The sequence below is a fragment of the Columba livia genome, chromosome 12 (genome assembly GCF_036013475.1).
Source record: "Columba livia isolate bColLiv1 breed racing homer chromosome 12, bColLiv1.pat.W.v2, whole genome shotgun sequence".
NCBI classification, from domain to species: domain Eukaryota; kingdom Metazoa; phylum Chordata; class Aves; order Columbiformes; family Columbidae; genus Columba; species Columba livia.
The window spans coordinates 14,589,178-14,609,445 of NC_088613.1; the positions used below are offsets into that span (position 1 = coordinate 14,589,178).

The following is a 20,268-nucleotide window of genomic DNA, read 5'->3' on the forward strand; positions in this document are numbered from 1 at the left end:
CTGAATATCAACAGTTAAGAATGAAAAGCTTAAGCAATATAAGAGCAGCAACTGAACACGTACTTGCAAGCATTACATGCAGTTATATTTGCTATGCTTTCTGACTACATTTGACTTGTCGGAGTTCCCTATAACATTTAAATCATCACTGCTCTTCTAACCAAAGTGTGTATTCCCACTTCTCTTGAAAAACATGAAAAAAAAATTCAGAATCAGAGCAGTCTACATATATCACCATTTTGTATCAGGTATGGTTTATAACTACTTCTTCTTATAGACAGATAATATCTGATTACATGTGAAGGTGGAGGAAAAATAATTAAGACAACCTTGAAGAGTTTTCAATTAAAATCCTCTTAAAGGGCTGAAGAGAAGTTCAGATATAGCCCTTGAGGTTCCAGCCTGTCTCCACAGTGGGCTGAAACCAGGGTCCCAAGTGTGAACATTCAGCTCAGAAAGAACTGCAATACGTGTGGTAATTCTAAAAAAGATTGTAATAGCTTTTTTAAAGTTCTATTTTTAATGTTGCTGTTCTATTGAAAACTTGCTAAAAACACCCTGGGACAGGAAACCAGAAATTGGTAGTAATTATAAGCAGGCCAGAGCCAAACAAATGCAAATATGTCAACTTGCATTGCAAATGAACTCTTCTAGTTTGTGCTTTGTTTATAAAATGACAGAGGCTATATATATATGTATATATATTTATATATATTTACTCAATTACAGAATTAAAAATGAACTATTTTTTATTTTTATAGATCAATGTAATTTCAGAATGTTGAAATCTTTAGAGTTCCATGAGCTCCTTTTAGAACAAAAGGATCAATAATTAATTTAATGATAAATTATTCCAATGAGAATCCTAATGACAAAACCATTAAATACCAAGATCTATTAGAGAACAGTCTGCAGTCATTACTACCAGGCTATGATAAAATGCTCTTAGGAATTTGGACATGTTATTATAAATTGTATTACTAAAAATACCCGTGAAAAAAACAGAAGTCATTACAGTGGATTAAGAATCTTAGTTGAAAACCAGTCCATGAGACAGGTTTTGACATTTATTCTTAAGGAATCAGTCTTTAATAGCAATCACTTGCTTCTGGCTATGGTAAGAAGTATTCAGCAAAAGAGTATTTTGTTCCTTTAAGAATTTTAGCATATACATTCAGTTAACCAGATTCTACAATATAGGTTAAGGTATTTTACTCAGTAATGAAAGTTAACATTAGACTAATGAAGGAAAAAAACTACAAACAACCGCTAATGTATATAGTTTCTGTATTTTCCTGAGTAAATGAAATTGAGGCAATTAGGATACCCACTGCATTCAAATCAACAAATTCAGAAGGACATTATTATGTTATCTTTGCACAGCATTACTACTCTAGTCAGGGTGCACTGTTCTCTGCTTGAAATACAGTGGACTATTTCTTATCTCTTTATAAACTGGGCCTACAAAACCCAGAACGTGGAAAGCCCTGTGCCTGCTGTTGTCTTACTTCGTAACTCAAAGGAAAACCAAAATACAGTCAGATGGTAGTAATGAGAATTGGTACCGCAGTGATACGCACAGTAAAAAGAATAGAATCAGAGAAACTTCGATACTTACTAACTTAAAACTCTTGACTTCTTAGTCAGACAGAGCATTAACTAAACAGGAATTTAAGAACTTCCTTGTTAGGCATTTGATCTGGAAATCAATTGTACAGTATAGTATTTTCTAAATATTTAGTACATACTATATTGCACACCACCTGAAAACAAGTATTTCTGCTGTGACTGCAGTAACCCTTACGTGAACCAGGACAGATGTTTCCCCTCAAGGCTGTTCAAATACATAAGCAAAGCCATCTGGCTACTTACGGGAACCTCAAGTGCGTGACCTCTCTTCATATTTGCATTAAAAAAAAAAAATAAGGCTTGTGCAAACTTTTTTTTTAAAGGAAACAGACTACCATCCTTTCATATTTTATGTCTATAATTCACTTTGTCTCATTAGGGAATTAATCAAGGGAATTTGTTTGATTAACATGGAAATCAGAAATTATTATCAGACGAAAATGTGTTGGAAGATCATAAGACTACTTTATTTCATGGAATGGGAAGCTCATCGTTAACACCTGTAGCTGATTCACTCTTCTTATTAATATCCTAACTGTTACTAACAATAGCTGATGATGGAAAACCAAATGTTCTCCCATTATCTTACACAGTTATTTTCATTAACTAACAGAGAAACACAGCAAGGTTCCCAGAAGATACAAGATCTGGAAGACACGCATTACTAAGCCTCTTTTTGAAAAGCAGAATCCTGAGAATAAGTAACATGTGGCAATATGTTTGGAAACAGAATGACATCTTTTGGGAGAAGAAGCTGTAATTCTCATGACATCTCCCCTTTAGTGTTTGTCTTTCCTTTTCCTCCTTGTATTTCACAACACACAGTGTGCTGAAAAACAGATGGTATGACCTGGCACCACATTGACAGATTTACCTCCATCTAAAATGAGCTCTCATTAAGACTCAAATTTACAATTCAACAAACATACATCTAGGATATTAATTCAATAAAAATCTTACCGGCAATAAACTAGTGCTGAAATTATTTCATTGTGCCAAGGCACTTGACACACTTAAGTATGGAATTTGACAAGGAAGAGCATGAAAAGGTATTAGGCTGAAAAGGTATTAGGTTGATTATGTATTTACATAGTATCCATCATTCCAAAGAATAACCTTATCAAGTGTGAAAATGCAACTGCATTAGTTAAAAACCACAGCGATTTAGAGATAAAAAACCACCTTACACAACAAAGCAAAGGTGTTGGAACTGCAAAAGCCCTTTTAGGTGACTGCATCCACCTGTTGACTTTTCTGCAACATTTCCATCAGTTCTTCAGCCACCACCCCAGGCAGACCTTTTTCAAATTCTACCCCAGATTTACTTACAGGTGTTTGCATGGACGTTTGCTCTTACACAACACTGATTTTACCTTAAAAAATTATTTCTCTGTCTGGTCTATACAGCTTCTGTATTTTATGAAAGAGGAATGCTGTCTTAGACCTAGCCAGATGGGTTAAAAGTACTGAAATCCATAAAACAATCCTCTTCATATCAGATAGATGACACATTTTCTTTTTTACCCCCATTACACTTTTTTAATTTTTGTGTGTAACTTCTGTAAAATTTTGTGTGTAACGACTGTAAATGACCTGAACATCACACAGCATCTCAGACAAGATATTACCAAGGTCAAAACAATGGCATTAAAACTCTGTTTCTCCTGGAAACATGTTCCAAATTAATTCCAAGTTCATCTTTGCCATTTTCAGTCACACCACCTCTACGACGCTGAGTTGATTTGGGATTAATTACTACATTCTGACTTCTGGAGTCTTGCCACTTGCTCCTTAATAACATCTAGCTTTCAACAGGAATCACTAAAAGCATTATTATTGCTCTCTGTCCTATTAAATGACCTTCAGTTTTCTGAAAAGTCAGTTTTCCCTAGTTTATCAAACACTTTTCTATACATAAGTAGATCAAATACTTTACAGATGGTCAGGCAGCTGGATCAATATTTGTTTGGATTTGCAATCTTTCTGTTGTCTGAAAAATTATCAAAAAAAAAAAGAACATTAACACAATTTACTTCTCATAAATTTATGCTGCATTTCAAATATTGCATATTAATGACAAGGAAGTTCTGCCCCCTCTTACATTTCCCCAGCATACAATGTTATCCCAAATAAGACAACTAATTAAAAATCTTTGCTTAGGGACTTGCAATTGAAATCTTGTTTCTTCAGTAAACTGAGATGTAGATGATTAGGCACTAAATCATCCAACTTTGCTTCCAGCCTGGATATGCATACACCTAGATATTTGTCATGAGTGGTTTTATTCTACTTGCTCTATGTCTGATGCTATCCTTGTTATGGAAAATGGAAGAAACAAGTGTTTCTTGGCTAATTACTGTCTTAGCTTTAATTTTACCCTGTTTTCGCTGTATGACAGTCCAAATTCTCTTACCAAAGAATTATGTCCCACGTATAAAACATCTCAACATAAAAGACAAGGTGAAATTGACTGTTTCAAATGAGCAGCAGAAAATATACAATCTGTGGAACCTAAGGTGTAATTATTAGGTTTGCAATCAAATAAATATACAGTGGCACATTCAGCACTTAGGTATAATGTTATAAGAGAGGAGGTAAAAATCTACAAGGCAGTGGTAGAACTAGTGCCTGGTATTATTGTAGGGGAAAACAAAGAGTTAGTGTGGCAGTAATTTAGGATGTAGAACTTATTTTAAAATTTTCTTATGCTGTTTTATTAAAAGCTAATAAGCAAGGACAAGCAAAAAAGCAAATAAAGAAATTGGATAATAATAAAATATTTTTAACAGCCAGTGGAGAGTCGCCTGATTTAATTAATTTCTTGCCTACAGTACTATTATTTTTCTTTGATCTTTATAATTCTATTACAGAGTGTGCCTTGGTTGGACCAAATTCAATGTAGTAAGTCTTTTATTTTTCTTTTTCAATTGCTGCAATATACAGTTTGTAAGCCGCTCTCCTTTGATACTTTCTGAACTCTTAGCTTCAAAACAGCTAATGATTCTTCTCTTAAGATGGACTTATTGATGGAAAGTGTCAAACTTAAATTGAAATTACAGGTTTTGTTTTTAAAGGAAAAAAATAAAATAAAGATGTCCTCTTAGCTTCATTTTTGCCTATATACGAGTGAAAAATTAATAAAAACCTGTTAAAAAGAGTGAACAGTGAGTTGGCAATGGCTACATTCATGTAGTCTCATACAGCAGTGTAACTCGGTGTTAAATATGCAAAGAGGTTGCTGAGGAGGGTCTGCACTAGGATGACAAACTGAAAGTGCTCAAATTATCTAGCTTACAAAAAAAGAAAAAAAAAGTGATGTGAATTTGATTGCATCCTGAAAATACCTAAATGAGAAACCTGTTCACCAGTCTAACAGATAAAAATATATCACCATCAAGGAACGGAAGACTGCGCCAGACAAATTGAGACTACAAATCAAGTTACTTTTTTTTCTTTTTCCTCCCAGCAATGAGAATAATTAATAACCACAACAATTTATAACAGGTTGTGGGAATATCAGTGAAAATTTTAAAACTCAAATGATCTTATTAAGTGTGTGAATACGAATTTATCTAGAAAATACATTGGCCTAATTCAGTCAAAATCAGATTAAATGATGCAAGTAGCTATAGGATTGGAATATTTTTTAAAAAGATCCATACTTTCTTGAATTGGGAAAGTATTTTTACAAGTGGTAATATCAAATGACTAAATCTAATTGTCTTCAGAACAGATTCTTTCAAAACACATTGTGTTGAATGGGACTTATACCTGATGGACTACCAAGATGCTGCAAAACCTTCAATCTTAACAAAATGTCTTTGTTAGGACAACAAAGATAGTATCTGTGGGATGCAGTATCCCTGAAGCACACAAGTATCTGAAGAAAGTATATTTCTGCACCTTTACATTGTATAACTTCATCTGCATGTATGTTTTACAAGAGCACAGAGCCTCCCTTATCAATTAACAGGTAAAAGCAGGAATAAGAAGTAACACTAACAGCTGTATTTTTATGCTTTTAATGCTTTAACTAACACGAGGCCATGGATTCCATCCATTTTAAACTATCTACTTGAAAATTCTGTTACTACCAAGGAAGTATTTAGTATAGTAAATGTAATAATTTACGTCGTTGCAGGGTAATGCTAAATGCTTGATATGAAATAAATTGAACAGAATGATACATTAGAAAAATAAAGAAACACTCCGCTTTTTTTCAGCTGCAGAACAAGGTAAAGGGAAAATGCAAGCTACCATAACTGCTTATAAAGCAATGCAAACTATTGCTGCAATTTTGATTCAGAGGGAATGAAAATGTGATGAAAAGAAAGGAGGAAACAGGGTAGAAACATATATTTCATCTCCAGTTCAGAAATCAAACTAATGGTAGAAATGGCCCTATCAACTACCAGGCAAGAAAAAAGGGTTGGAGAACACCGTGAGAGAAGCGAGAAGTATGAAGCAACTCAACAAGCTCACTTCTGTCAGGTGTCATTTCAAACTGCTTTGTGTTTTTCCCTTTGACAATTTTACTTCTACTAGCTCTTGCTTTTGCTAAGCTTTTGTCCAAGGCTGTATGATGAACCACTGGGTTCCAGTGAGGGCAAATCTGTGCTCCCCACTCGGTGAGCCAGACAGTTTACAGCTCTGGAAAACCTGCGAGGCCACCATAGATGCACAAGCCTTGCTTCTGCAAGGTTGCTCAACCACCTCCCGTCATTAACTTCAAATGGGTTACACCTCATTTTATGAGTTGGTCTTGCTAGTATTAAAATATCAATTACATGGAAATTGAATGAGCTGTTGAATTATTCAAGTCCAGTAATGGAAATAATGGTAATTATACACACGATCTTTATCATCATGACTTGCGATAATGTGGGTGAACAAGGAACATAGGTAAGTGTAGTATGCAGCAAGATGTACCAGAAGTAACTGAAAGGGTGCACTTGAAGATCGAAGAGATACTTAAAACATTAAAACTTCCAATCTATGAGGAGAAGAGAGTTGGACATGTACCCCTGAGGCGTGCAAACTCTATTGTCTGACTTCCCAAAATCACAGTGAAGATGGAATGAGACTTTTCCAGCCATTTCAAAAAAAGAATACATTCCCAAAAGAAACAGCTTGCCATTTACCTCTTCTCTTATCTTGTTATAAACTTCAGAATGAATAATTAATACCAGATTGTTTTGGGGAAAAGATATTTTAATGCCGCTTGGCTCAGCTGTTGGTACTGTGGCCTTAGCTGGAAAGGGATTACAAGTATCAAACACTTTGGACCTGTTGTCATAACACAGATGGAAAGAGTTGCTATCCAGAAAGCCAGTTCTTGAGGAGCTGAATGAGGGGATTTAACCTACGGGAGTAAAGATTAAATCAGATCTGTCTCTTGAAGAGCATGTTTGATGGAGAAAGCCAGTCTAATGCATATTTCAACTTGTAACTATGACAACTCATACAACCTCTCTAATATAGACAAGAGCTGCATGCTGCATTAACATTTAAAGTGTAAATGAATAAGTCATATTGCTTTTCAAGAGAAAATATTTGCTCTTTAATCATGAGATTTTAATAGTGAGGCTTTCGTATTTCCACCTCACACAAATGACAGACAGAGATTTCTTAATTTTGCTGCTGCTGCGTTTGGAGATGAGGTTCAGCAAGACAAAGTTAAATGGTGAAATTATAAGCGCTTTAGGAAGTTACTGTCATTGTCACGATGCTACTCATGTCTCATAAGTAATAAATACAAGTATTCATTTCACCTGTAGTTCCAGCAACACTGCTTCCATTCTTCTGTAACATACAATTTTACATTTTTTTTAAAGAGACAGTCCCTATGACTTAAGATACTAATGAGAAAAAATTTGACTGTATTTTTTTCCGTAACTGTCAACACTGGAATTAGCATCAGTTAGGAGGCAGCAGCTTGTGTCATCACCAAACAGGAAGAAAAATATTAATATAAGCATTCAACCTTGGATGAGGCTCTGATAGGCTTTTAGATAGGCACTCTGATAGGCATTTAGAGCTCAATTACAAATAATTCAATCCAATAAAGAAATAAATGTTTGATTCTTCAGCGAGGTCACGTGTGTTTTAAGTCAGGATACAATTCTCTGAATGCTGCAGAAACATATTATTCCTGCATTTCTACATAAAACAAAACGCGGGTTTGTATAGATTCAGTACACAATACAGAACACAGCTGTGACAGAAATGCCATGGTAAGCACATTTAAACATATGCAAATCATGTACCACAATACCTTAGGCTCTGCATACACTTCTGCATGCACATGCTTATGTGTTTTTAAACAGGTTAATAGTTTCACTAACTTTATAAAACTGCTCATCTGCTTAAAAATAAATTTGCGTCCAAGAATGCACAAAACTAAAATCTGACAGCTTTCCATCAACACTTTAATCGCCTTTACATTTTTTTTTCCCCCAAGAGATTCAGAATATATGGCTGTTGCAGCACTTCTGCATTTTTAATCTGAATCCTGTATTATACAGAATGCAAAATACTGTTTGAGAGAAAAAATAAACGAGCTGGCACATCCATAATGACAAGTTCAAGAACTTCAGTGAAATATCCTGGGATCTCCTTATAGAATGAATATGATGTTGAACAGCAGCTGTGCAAAATGTAAATTTGGCTTAATCCTTTTGGGCTGGTTACTGACTCAACTTGTGCCTTTTCTTACTAAGAATGAGCGGTGGTTATGATGTTTTAAAAGACAAATATAAAATCTAGTTTTGCAAAGTTACATTCTAAGAAGAATTTTTACCTTTTTAGCAGTGGAAATAGGCAAAGCCTGCAAAGCAGAATTTCCAAAATACTTACCACAGTTTGGTGGTTGACCTGGATCACCTCATCACCAGCATGGATTTTCTTACACTGGTCAGCAGGAGACTAAAGACAAGAGATAATAATAAACTTTACATGAGGGGTGTGGAGGAGGGAGGGAAGAGCAGGAATTAAAACAGTGAATGCTGGAGGAGGCAAGAATTCACATAACTTTGGGATGGCTGAACTGAAGAACTCCCTTATCCTAAATAAAGCTTCTGAACATGTTAAAATGGATTAAGACCCATTGAAAAACCCACTTGAACATAGTCAACTGCTATCTAGCAAACCATTTTAAATGCTTCAATGAAACCAGATCCTAAGTCTGTAAGACAAAACTGTGAGGCAATGCAGGAGACGAGCAGTCAGGAGCACAGAACTGAGAACTCAGGGCAACTTCTGGTGCTGTGCACTAGCTTACAAGAGTCTTCTAGTGACACAGAGTACACCAACTCAAAATTCAAGACAAAATAACCAGAAAAGAATTAAAGAGCTGAGAGGTCGCCTTGAGAAATAAATCACAGTGGAAGTCAGCTATGAAGGAAGTAAACCAGCCCAGAGACAAGCTTGGACAAGCTTGAATGTTTATTCTAGTTGTTAGATTATGGAGTCAGAGAAAGGAGAGGATGGATTGTCTAATCTCAAACAATGCAGAAATGCTTAAAGAAAAATACTCTTTGAGTGACTGTTCAAGTTCCCTGACCAAGTAAGCAGACTGCTAAGAAAGTGAGACAAAAAAGCCACTTGCAGCTACAGAGACTTTTCTAGCTCCAACACTGAACAATTTGCTCACAGAAAAGGAGTTATGTCAATCAAAACTTAGTTCAGTCCCTGGATGTCTTTTAGAGCCAGCCTATAACATAAACTACCCATTGCACAACAGCCAGATACAGATGCAGAGGTAGAAAAGATTCATCCGAACAAATGTTTACTTGTAGAAGTTTCTATGCATGACCTCACTGTGAACCAATCAAGACTTCCAGGAACCAGGCAAGAGCTGGACATTCTTCACCAACCAGAAATCCCATCTATCATTTACATCCCTTTTGGGGATGGAGTTTAAAAATAGAAGACAAACAATTAAAGGAAACAATGACTAAAGGAAACAATCCAACCAAAACCCAGATCACCACTGGGAAGAAAATGACTGCAATTACTTCTGAATAAAATGTCAAAGAGATTCATCTGTGAGGAGGTCAAATTCCTCTCCAATAGTCAGCACCTGCTGACCAGCCCACAGTGTCTGCAGTCTACACAGCTGCTGGACAATAGAAGGGGACACCATTAATTATGGAACTGGGAAGAAAACCAAGCCAATAGGGCAAAGAGCCAGTTTGCCACCGTGATTCCAAGTGTGCTCCAGGTGCTGCTCCAAGCTGCTTGCTCATTCCCACCCTTACTCTGCCCAACCTGCCCTATACAATCTACATTCCAGCTCCATCTCTACTCATTCTTTCCTAAGGGCTCCATGTCTCATGTCACGGAGAGCCCAGACCTGGTGCTCGAGTACCTAGTCATTACAGCCAGATACCAACTGGCATCCTTCTGCACTCAAATAAATGGGATTTTACCTATGAACTACCTGACTCCAAAGTAACTTTCTGCTTTTGCTGGAAACTTGTGGAGTTCTGGCAGACTGCTCCTTTGCACAGGACTAAACATGTAACAGAAAGGTATTTCTAGAATTCAATGTGAATACAAACTTGATTTCTTTAAACGGTGAATGAAAAGCAAGCAGGAAACTCCAACACCACTATTCAGTATTTAACTTCACTTGACGTTAGCTGGAAAAGTGAAGGCCTGGTTCTTTCTCTTTTTAGCTCCTTTCCTGACTTTGATGAGGCTGAGCTAATTATTATCTTTTAAAATTAAACACTGGCTCTGAGGTCAATTATCCCTTCAAAAGGAGTGAGAAAGCAATTTGCTGAAAAGCCAGAAATTAAAGGTCTTTGAAGCTGGTTTATCTGCACATGTGGTTACACTTTCAGCAAAAACAAAAAAGCAACTTCTTATGGTGGTGTCTTATCAAAAAGTTTTGACATCTGAAGTTTAGACAAAATAATAATTTAAGTCACTGGCAATTTAGTAAATCTCGCTGTGAATTTCAGTTATAAATTCATAAATATTTTCCCTACAAACTGCATTATATTATTAAAATGAAATAGAATTACAGTAAAAATGTGGATTAATTATAGCATGAGTAATTCAATCTGTGAACAAAATCTGTTCCAACAAAATCAAGATGGGTCGTTCATAAGTTTCAAGACCCAAGATATACATATAGTTATTTTAAGACTTCGAAATGCTGCCAGTGGTGTTAATATAAACAAGGAAACAAATTTTAAGCTGTGATACACAAATCATCAGGCTTTCCATGGGTTTGCACTGAGTGACAAAAACTGTATTATGCAATACTTCTCAATATATATAAATCAAGTAGAACAAATTCTCACCTGTGAAGCCTACCTGTATGGGCTAGCATACCAGTGATGTATGCCCGTATTTACACCTTTGTGTAGCTGCACAGTGCTATTTTTATGTCCCTTGGATATCACCATTACATCATTTCAGCATTAGCTTTATAAAATCTAAACTTCTGATTTATCCAGCTCTACGCCGTTAAACAGAACCAAGATGGAATGAAAACAGTGTGACTAAACCACTATGTGAAAAACAGAAGGGATGGTCCTATACAAAGTCTGTGACAATAATTAGTTTGCAGCAGTTGAAGTTTATTTTTTTTTTCAAATTTATAATTATGATTTGTAAGTCAAGTAACAAGTAAGATATTTAGAAGCTGCTTCATTATTCTTGTCACAGTTTAGTTTTTCTATGATCATACTGATTTATGTGCTGTGACATTTCTGGTTGCTTTTGGTTCAGATTTTCCTAACACTTCTAGGACTACAATGAAAATGGCAATAATATATTTTTCTTGGTCTCTTCTGTATTTTTACAACAGATAATGGAAAATATGAAAATACAATGGTGCTTAACTCATACTAACATTGTTCTTTCAGGAATGGTTATTTTCATAAAAGAGTTTTTTATATATCCTCACACAATAGTCATTTGGATTGTTACCTAACTTCAGGTTTTTAACATAATCAAATCATCTGTCCTCTTCCGTTTATGTACCAAAATCTGTTTGCTCCTTTCCACAATTTCTCCCTTGTTAGTGATAGTCCTGTCAGGAACTACTGCTAGTTTTACAAACTTTCTGGTTTATCAAAGATTATTCTATAATATCTATAATATCTTAAGTTATCTTTCTCTGCTACGTGTGTTTTTTACATCCCGTACTGAAGATATTGTAACTATTTAAACATTTATTATTTTATAATCTATTTTACTGAATTGTTTATATATAGAAATGTTACTCGTTTTATGTGAGTCAATCCTAGCGCAGGCATCATCTTCAAAAGTCTAATTTTTCTAACATGCTTTTAGAATTAATTTGGTGATTAAAACAAAAAAATACTGTCCCTTCTAAGAAGAAAGAGAGCAACTCTTAGAAAAAAAAAGTACTCATTATTGTATGACAATATTTACTCACTGCATATGTCTATTTTCAAGGGTTCCAAGTTTTTACAAGGGTATTATAATATATGTAGAAAAAATATAAAGAAAAAAGTATTAATAAAAGTCATCTGATTTAAAGCAAGTTTTCATATTACAAAATGCACTGCAGATATACAGAAAGTACAAGTATACATGATAAAAGACATTTAGAACAGGGAAGCTTACATTCTCAGTTGTTCCTGTGATTACATGTAGTCCATCATACGTTGATTTGATATACATTCCCTGAAAAAAAGAGCAAAAAAGGTAATTAATATTTGTAGGAAACAAATAAATGATGTTTGCACAATAATTAAAATAGTATGTTTATTTCAGTTTAATGACCATAACATCTGAACAGACTGGAAGAAACCATGGTCAATTAACATTTGCAAATCTCAGTTAAACAAATATGTATCGAGATCCATTATAAACAGCATAATTTTCTGACTTAGTGCTTTTTAGTATTCCAAACAAATCTTTATGGATAGAATTCAACACTGAGCATCAGCATAAAAGCTTGTGCCTATTCAGTATTTGAACATTTCACGTGACCTCTTTTTATTACTTGTGACTTAAAAGAAGTATTGAAACTGAAAACACGAACAGCCTTTAAACTTAACTGCCCCGTCTTCAGAGAGTTACTGATTCAATAAAAATGAAACCAGAGCCTAACTTGGAAAAGGCATGAGCCTGCACTCACATTGCCAATTTATGGAGAAAAATGAGCTTGGTGAACTAACAGGAGCTCTGTAATTAGTCCAGCAAGAATTCTGCTGCAAGGAGACAACTGGAAAGACAGAGATACCACCAAAGTAGGTACCTACCTACCTACCTAGGTATGCACACAAAGAGCCTGACATGGCAAGTGAGACCCAGCTGCCTGTGGTCTTGCCTTTCAGGACTAAGGTCATAGCTTCACATCTCTCCATACAGCATGGTTATCCATCACATTTTGAAATCTAATTAATCTAATTGGTACATTGTACTGCTGATTCATAATTCTTCCAATAACTCTGCATCACCTTGTGCCGTCAAAGTGGAAGTTCAGAGGCTCCGGCAATAGAAAAGAACATTCTGTTCAGACAAACCAGTTTGAAGATTACTGAACACTAGTGAAGATCTTCAGGCTGGGTTTTTACACAAACACCCCCTCTCTCCCCAAAATAAAATTATAATTTAAAAAAAAGTAAAAATACTACAAAGATATCATATTGCTCTCTACAACAACCTAAATTGAAAGGGTATAGAGCACAGAGCCAAACTCTTCTTGAAATACACAGTGGGGTGATGAGAAGCAAGGGACATGAGTTGGAATTCAATTAAAAAAGAATATTTACGTTTGTTTGTTGTTGTTTTGTATGTTTGTTTTTTTCCAGTTTTACCATGGGCACGGTAAAACACTGCACAGGTTGGCAAAGCTGTGGAATCTTGACTTGGAGATGATGAAAACTTGACTGGATGAGGCCCTGAGTAACCTGGTTTTATTTTCCATCATGAGAAAATATGACTTCCACCTTAATGTAAACTACCTCAATTTCAGCAAGTTTTAACTTTACTTAAATACTAGAAGTATAGACTGGCTAAAATTGGTAAGTTTGCCTAATTCTGCTGCACAGGGAACTCTATTTTGGATTTTACTCACTGTTCTCTTAAATGAGACTGCTTTATAAGCTATTTCATCTGTTAAAAAAAAAAAAAAAAGGAAAAAAAAGTTCAAATTAGATCTTGGAAGTCTTGAAAACACTGTCCTAAAATGTGATTAGTTGGAAGAAAGACATTTCTGGGGACTCTTCCACTATTTCCTTAATTGGCTTAATTTTATCAGTGTTCACTGGTCTGTTGTCTGTTGTACTTTCGGCTGTTACTGACAAACATCTGATTCTCCTTCTCAAACCAGAAACCATAAACCAGAGCACTAGATCATGAAAACCCCTGAAGATTCTCATTGGAAATGGGGTGTTGAATCTCCACTAAAATTCTTAAATAGATATTTAAATCCATCTAGTATGTGTTATGCTGGATTTCCAGTGAACTTTTAGCCAGAACGTTACACAACATTGTGCATCCATCACAGAAGTCTGTGATTTTAACACATCACAGACTTCAGTAACACATCTCAGCCACACTTTTAATATCACAGCTCTGACACCCGACTGGTCTTGAAAAGATTCATTCCCCTCTCAACAAACCAATACACTAAGATTTTTAAGGCCAAAATGGAACATAGCATTAAACTTCTAACTAAATTTGATCACATATTTATTCATTCTCTTATTAGGCTATTGGTATTTTTGGAAAAAAATCAAAATACAATTCTATCTCTTAACATATGCCATCTGAGAGATGTGAGAATCTGACAAATCACTAAAAATTACCCTACATTTTGATGTCTGCTCTTTCATCTTAGCTATTAAACTTTAAGAACAAAATACAGAAAAATAAACCATTTCAGTGAATGATTCATAGCCTGGATAGTTCCCTATCCTAGACAGAGTTTTCAGCCTTGTATTCCCAAAAGAAAAATAATGAAAGAGACTGTTTCTTCCTGACCATTACAGTAGCACTGTATCTCCTTGACATATCTGTGTCACCTAGAAACCTTGAAAGATTACTTTTTATCTAAAGAATATAAAAATTGTTAGATTCATTTTTTAGCTTATACAGTCCAGAATGCAAGGCTTTTATATAATATATATTACTTATATATTTTTTACATATCTATCATATATAAAACAATAGCTCCAAATGCATTTTTCCACTTGGGAGAAAGTCTTGCTACGGAACAAGGAAATGTTTTACAGGCAGTCATATCAAGAAGCTGACTATTCCTGAGTAACTCTGTCACTGTCACCTAATGAGAGAGTGACTTAAAGGTGTTTAATTAAAATCTGACCTTTGAAAACATATGGGAAGAAACCAGCCATTTAAAATCCAGTTTAAAGAGAGTATTCCCCAGAAAATGGTGTTTCCAGTTCTAAGCGGCATTAATGTGAAAGATTTCTTGCAGAGTCATCAGGTTAATTAACCAGGTTATAATGACAACGGTGTATTTTTAACTGTCAACAACTATTCCCAGGTTAATCCATGGATATTTCAGACAATATTTGAACAGCTTCAAATTTTGCAGAGACTAAACTTTCTTAGGTTCTATTTTTAAAACACAAAAAAATTGTCAATAGCCAAGATGCAGGTTTGTGATGCTACAAACTACCAGGGAACCATCATACCCCTGAATGTAAAATGGTCCTTTAAGCTTGTTTTAACTATCAAATTTGGACAGAAACACATGCATTTCTTTGCCACTACAGAGCAAAATCACAGCTCTATGTATTTATCTGAACCACTGCACTGAAAAGCATTTATTCTTCTTTCTTATAGTCCCTTTACTAAATCCTACCTAAGTAGAAGCCCATGGACCACAAAAAAGTTAAGCTACTAGAACCTTTGTATGTCAAGCTTGATGGAACTTTGTCAGGTTGCTGTAAGACTTTAAAAATAATCTGAATTAATTAGATGAACGGTTTTAGGACAGCCATGTGTTTTTCCACAAAAAAAAACTGCCTTCATATTCTACTTTTTCTTCTTGTATTCTTTTGCACTTCCTTTCTTGTAAAAATGGAAGATTGGCTTCCATTGCCATAAATTACAGATTCCACATCAAGAGAAGTACAATTTGAAAGGGTAGCTGTACAGCAGATAGATGAATAAGCCTTAATAAAAAAGGGTCTTTGTATCTGACAGCTTGTCTGTGTGTGTTTTATTTTTCTCCGCAGTGATACACAGCTGATCTTACAAAAAATGTTTGTTCCCACAAACTTCCCTTAAATTCTTAAATGAAAACAGAAAAGCTCCTTTTGCAGAAAAATGAACAAAACTGTGGATTTAAGCAGCACATAGCTTAAGTGTGTCAGCTTGCACTGTTTATATCAGCAGTAGGAAGCTCAGTCACAAGACAAAACAACAACAAAAAAGGAATGGAAGCAGAAGACAAGTGATACTGCATTCCAGGAGCAAAACATTCCTCAGACATCAGAAAACACCAAATCAAATCAAAGCCCAACAGCTTGCCTGTTTAGAATCTCCTGCTTAAGAGTAATCATTAATCTCAAAGAAGATTAAAGTTGCATGTTATGCAGAAGCATCTTTAAATATAGGTACAGCACAACAAATTCAGAAGATTAAAAAAATTTTAGTCTGAAATAATACTGACTCTAATATGAAACAAATCTTCCGCTACTGACAATCTCTGATCATCCCAGAGGAGGAAACAAAGAAAAAAACAAACTTCAAAAATCAAATATCACGTTTTTGACATTAATTTTGCCTTATACTGAGCAGCCATGTGCAGTGGCTGAAAATTTCAATCACGCTGTAGTTTCGTTTACCACAATTCTTGTAGTGCAGTGGAATGGAAACCTATTTTTCTCTAAGCAGGAAGAAAAGTTATTTGTAAAAAACATTTTTAAGTCTAAAAATGATCCCATTTTCTTTGTCATGCTACAATTGACAGCATAACTAACTCAAAGAATTGAAAAACTAGAAGGCAGGGAAGGGAATTTTCTCATATCATGAAGTTAAAGTCATTCTATTCCATAAAAACTTACATATGTGTGTTCTCGTTCTGTCAATACAATCAGAACTGACACTGAACTGACTCTCACAGTCTAATTCTGGTTCAGTTCAGGACTTTATTTCAAGTTTGTCAAGCTGTTAGTTTGAAACAAAGTTCTGCCTTCCAGACACCTCATTCAGGCTGATCACACAGTACCCTTCAGATGCCAGTGGTATTGTCCTACCCAGTACTACCATTCAGGAGAAAAAAGTGGTTTACAATCTTTAAAGTTACTTTAAAAAATGGAAAATATGTGGAGGGTGTTTTAGTTTTTGCTACTGAAAATTCAGTGGCCATACATGGAAAAGGAGGAAGTAATTTGATTTGTGCATGACTGGTAGAGCTTGGGAAGGAATGGAAACAGAGAGGAAAAAAGGCAGCATGTTTCTGGAGGCCAGCAAATGCCTGTGGAGATCAGGATGCAAACACAGTCATCAGAACTTGGAGAGGAACCCAAAACATGTGCTTCCCAACGTAAGTTCTTTTGTCCAGCAAACCGCCATGAAACTACCAGCAGAGTGTGTGTTCTGGAGAATGTGTGAGATAAGATGATTTTTAATAAATGAGACTGAAAAAAGAAGATACTTTAGAAAAGGGGGGAAAAAAAAAAGGAGGAAAGTCTGTTAAGCTCATAAAAGTATGGACAGAAAGTTAGAAAATACTGGAACTGAAGGTACTCATTCAAGTGACATACAGTCCCTCTGTGAAAATGCTTTATGATCCAGAATTTATTTAAACAATTGAACACACGGACACAGCCCTGCAGGCGTTCTGCCTCTATGGACTAACTGTATGGACTTGGACCTGGAAATTAATTCCATCTGTGTGTAAGCTTATGCAACGTCTATAGGATTTCTGGCTCATTTGGTGAAGAAATTAGAACGCATATAATAAAAGCAGGTTTGCAAATGGAGTTTTGGAACTAAAGAAAGACTCATGATTAAGTCAACTGAATATTATTCCAGATAACTGAATTCGTCTATAATTTGAGTAATTTACAAAATGTTTTTCACCAATGGCAAATCGTGTTCATTTTCCTGGTGCCAACCCTAAGTAAAGCTGAAGCCAGAATTTTCAGTAGCTCCGAAAACCTGAGCTACAGTTAAAACTAAGAGAGACTGTATTTTAAACTTAGGCTATAAAAGTAACAAGTGTTCTGAAAAATTAGACAATAAGCTTCTCCAGAAAAATAGATTTTGGGTGATTTTGACACAAATTGCTCGGTGCATTAGGTTCTCATCTATAAAACTAAAATTACAATATCATTTTCACAGTGTGCGGATGAACTAGTTGGCATCTGTGAAGCAATCGGTAAGGCCATATAAAAAACCCCCTCACGATGAAATTAGCAACTCAAGGGAATGCAGAGCTTAGCTGAAGTGTGGTAAATAAGACCTCAACCCCTACACTGAATGATAAGGACAAAAATGGAACACTGAATACTTTCCATTCAGTGAATAGCACTCATTTTTCTCTTGAATGGAGCAGAGATCCTGTGGAAAAAAACTGCTATACAATCATGAGAAAGCCATTTGTAATTCATTACTCTGTTCTATATTTGATTCTGATTAACGTTTTTTTTCCCTTTTCACATGATTTGTCTTTTATCCCCATTTATAGTCCTTTTTCACATTTTTTTCTAAACAGAACACAGTCTCAGCAAAATGGATTACAAGGAACTTTCCAACCTAACATGTTATAGCGCCTTCACAATCAGGTGCAGAAACTCAGTCATTTCACTTCATCTAAAATAAAAAGAAAAGCTTGATGGGCAATTCTGATGGCAGCATTTGTCTCATGTCCTCTGTCAGCAGTGCTGCTTTCTGCAGTTTGGTTGGCTATAAACTTATGGGTAAGCTGTAAATGATACTGACCAGTTATTTCCCGGCTATCCCTGCAGCGACCCAGAAATCAGACCAAACCGAGCCACCAGGAAAACATATATGGCCACTGGGATGCAGCAGCACAGCAAGCAAATAGTGCCTGTCTTCATGATTACATACTGGGCTCAATACCTGTGACGCCATGTAATTCAAATTGAATGTGTTTTATGCTGTTGTAATGGTCTCTGTTGACTAAATCAGTCTAAGAACAAAGTAACCTCACATAGTCATACAAAACCCCTCATGCTATTAAAATACCTCATCCTCAAATTAATATGCACACCTCAAAATACGCTTTTGTAACTTTGACAGGATTTGCAGATGGTGTTCATTGCTACTCATTGTCAAAACAAAGAGTAAGATATTGAAATAATACAAAACTAACAGAAATTAAAATAAATTTGTAAATCGCACTGAATTATAAACAAGAAATGTACCACAATATGTATAATGACACTCAAATGTATTTTAATTTGCAATTCCAGAATTTTCTGCAGATGAGCCTCATGGCTACCCATTTCTCTGCCCACTTCCCCCTATTTTCCTCCTCCAAGTTCTTCCTCCAAGCCCAGGAACAACATTCCTGGATTCTTCCTCTTGTAGGGGAAATAAATATAGTATAAAAAGAATCCTCAGAAAGCAGCTGAAGACAGTATAAGAGACGGCACTGGGAAAGGTAGCCTGTCTGTTGAGGAGAACGTGCAAGAACACCACGGTGCCTGCGGTGATACCTTCACTCTGGCTTTTCTGAGGACCTCAGTCCATGTCCCCCTCCAGCCCACCAGCATCAGAATTGTTGTAACACAGGGGACTACGGAGGGGAGATAAAAATCTTACCCACTGACCCCTAAAACCGCACAAAAGTCCCTTGTCCAAGAAACTTAACGGTACTTCAACACTTAAAAGTGTGAGCCAAATAGTTATTAAACTATAATTTCCACAGAAAATTTTAATGGTGAGACCCATTAATACTGCAGAGCAGCTGGGATGTTCGGCAGACACCTAACTAGTCTGCTCAGGGAGCAACAATTTACCAGTATAAGGGATTTATTTTGTTTCTGGGATGGTACTTCTGAAAGTTTTAGTTGAACTGAATCATTAGGGAGGTGTATAAATATTTTTATGCAAACCCAAGAAGCATATCTTGCACTAATAATTTTCAAAGCACATTAATTAATGATATTTAGTTAATTTTATTTGTATGTGTATGCATTTGGGGATTACTTTGGCACATTCCAAAATCTGTAATATGGCTATCAAAGGACTACAATTTCTCTTCAGCTGGTCATAGAGTTACCAGTTGCACATGAAGCACAAGTTAAAATGGATTTATTAAAAAAACATACAATCCATTTATTTAGATAAAATTAAACCACTTTCAGAAATCTGATTCAGCTTACCAAAAATAAATCGCCCTAAAGAACTGAGGCTTTTATTCTGTATTCTAACAGCTAGACTTTAAATTGCTTTGCTACTTACCAAACCCTCACTGGGCATAATGCTGGTGAGATGAACTACCTCAAGATGTGCTGATTGAGACACCAGAGAATCAGATGAGAGCGAGATGATGTGGTCACAAATTCCAGACAAGGTTTTACACTACGAAGAAAAACAAGTCAATATCATTCCTCATATTCAACTCAACCTACTAGTGAAGAAGTTACTATTCTGAGAACTACCTGAGAATAAATAGATAATTTTATTTCTTGGCATTGTAAAAAC

The 20,268-nt window shown here is 35.5% G+C and overlaps 1 protein-coding gene across 2 annotated transcripts in view; it reads right to left on the reverse strand.

Annotated features, from left to right (window-relative positions):
- Window positions 1-20,268, reverse strand: part of LOC102090085 (connector enhancer of kinase suppressor of ras 2) — a 172,778-nt gene that overhangs the window by 60,493 nt on the left and 92,017 nt on the right. For both annotated transcript variants that reach the window (XM_021282310.2, XM_065077873.1), the window contains exons 6-8: window positions 20,026-20,145; window positions 12,235-12,294; window positions 8,485-8,553 (exon numbers count right to left, since the gene is read on the reverse strand). In XM_021282310.2, coding sequence (XP_021137985.2) covers window positions 8,485-8,553; window positions 12,235-12,294; window positions 20,026-20,145 — 249 coding nt within the window. The remainder of the gene's footprint in view (window positions 1-8,484; window positions 8,554-12,234; window positions 12,295-20,025; window positions 20,146-20,268) is intronic.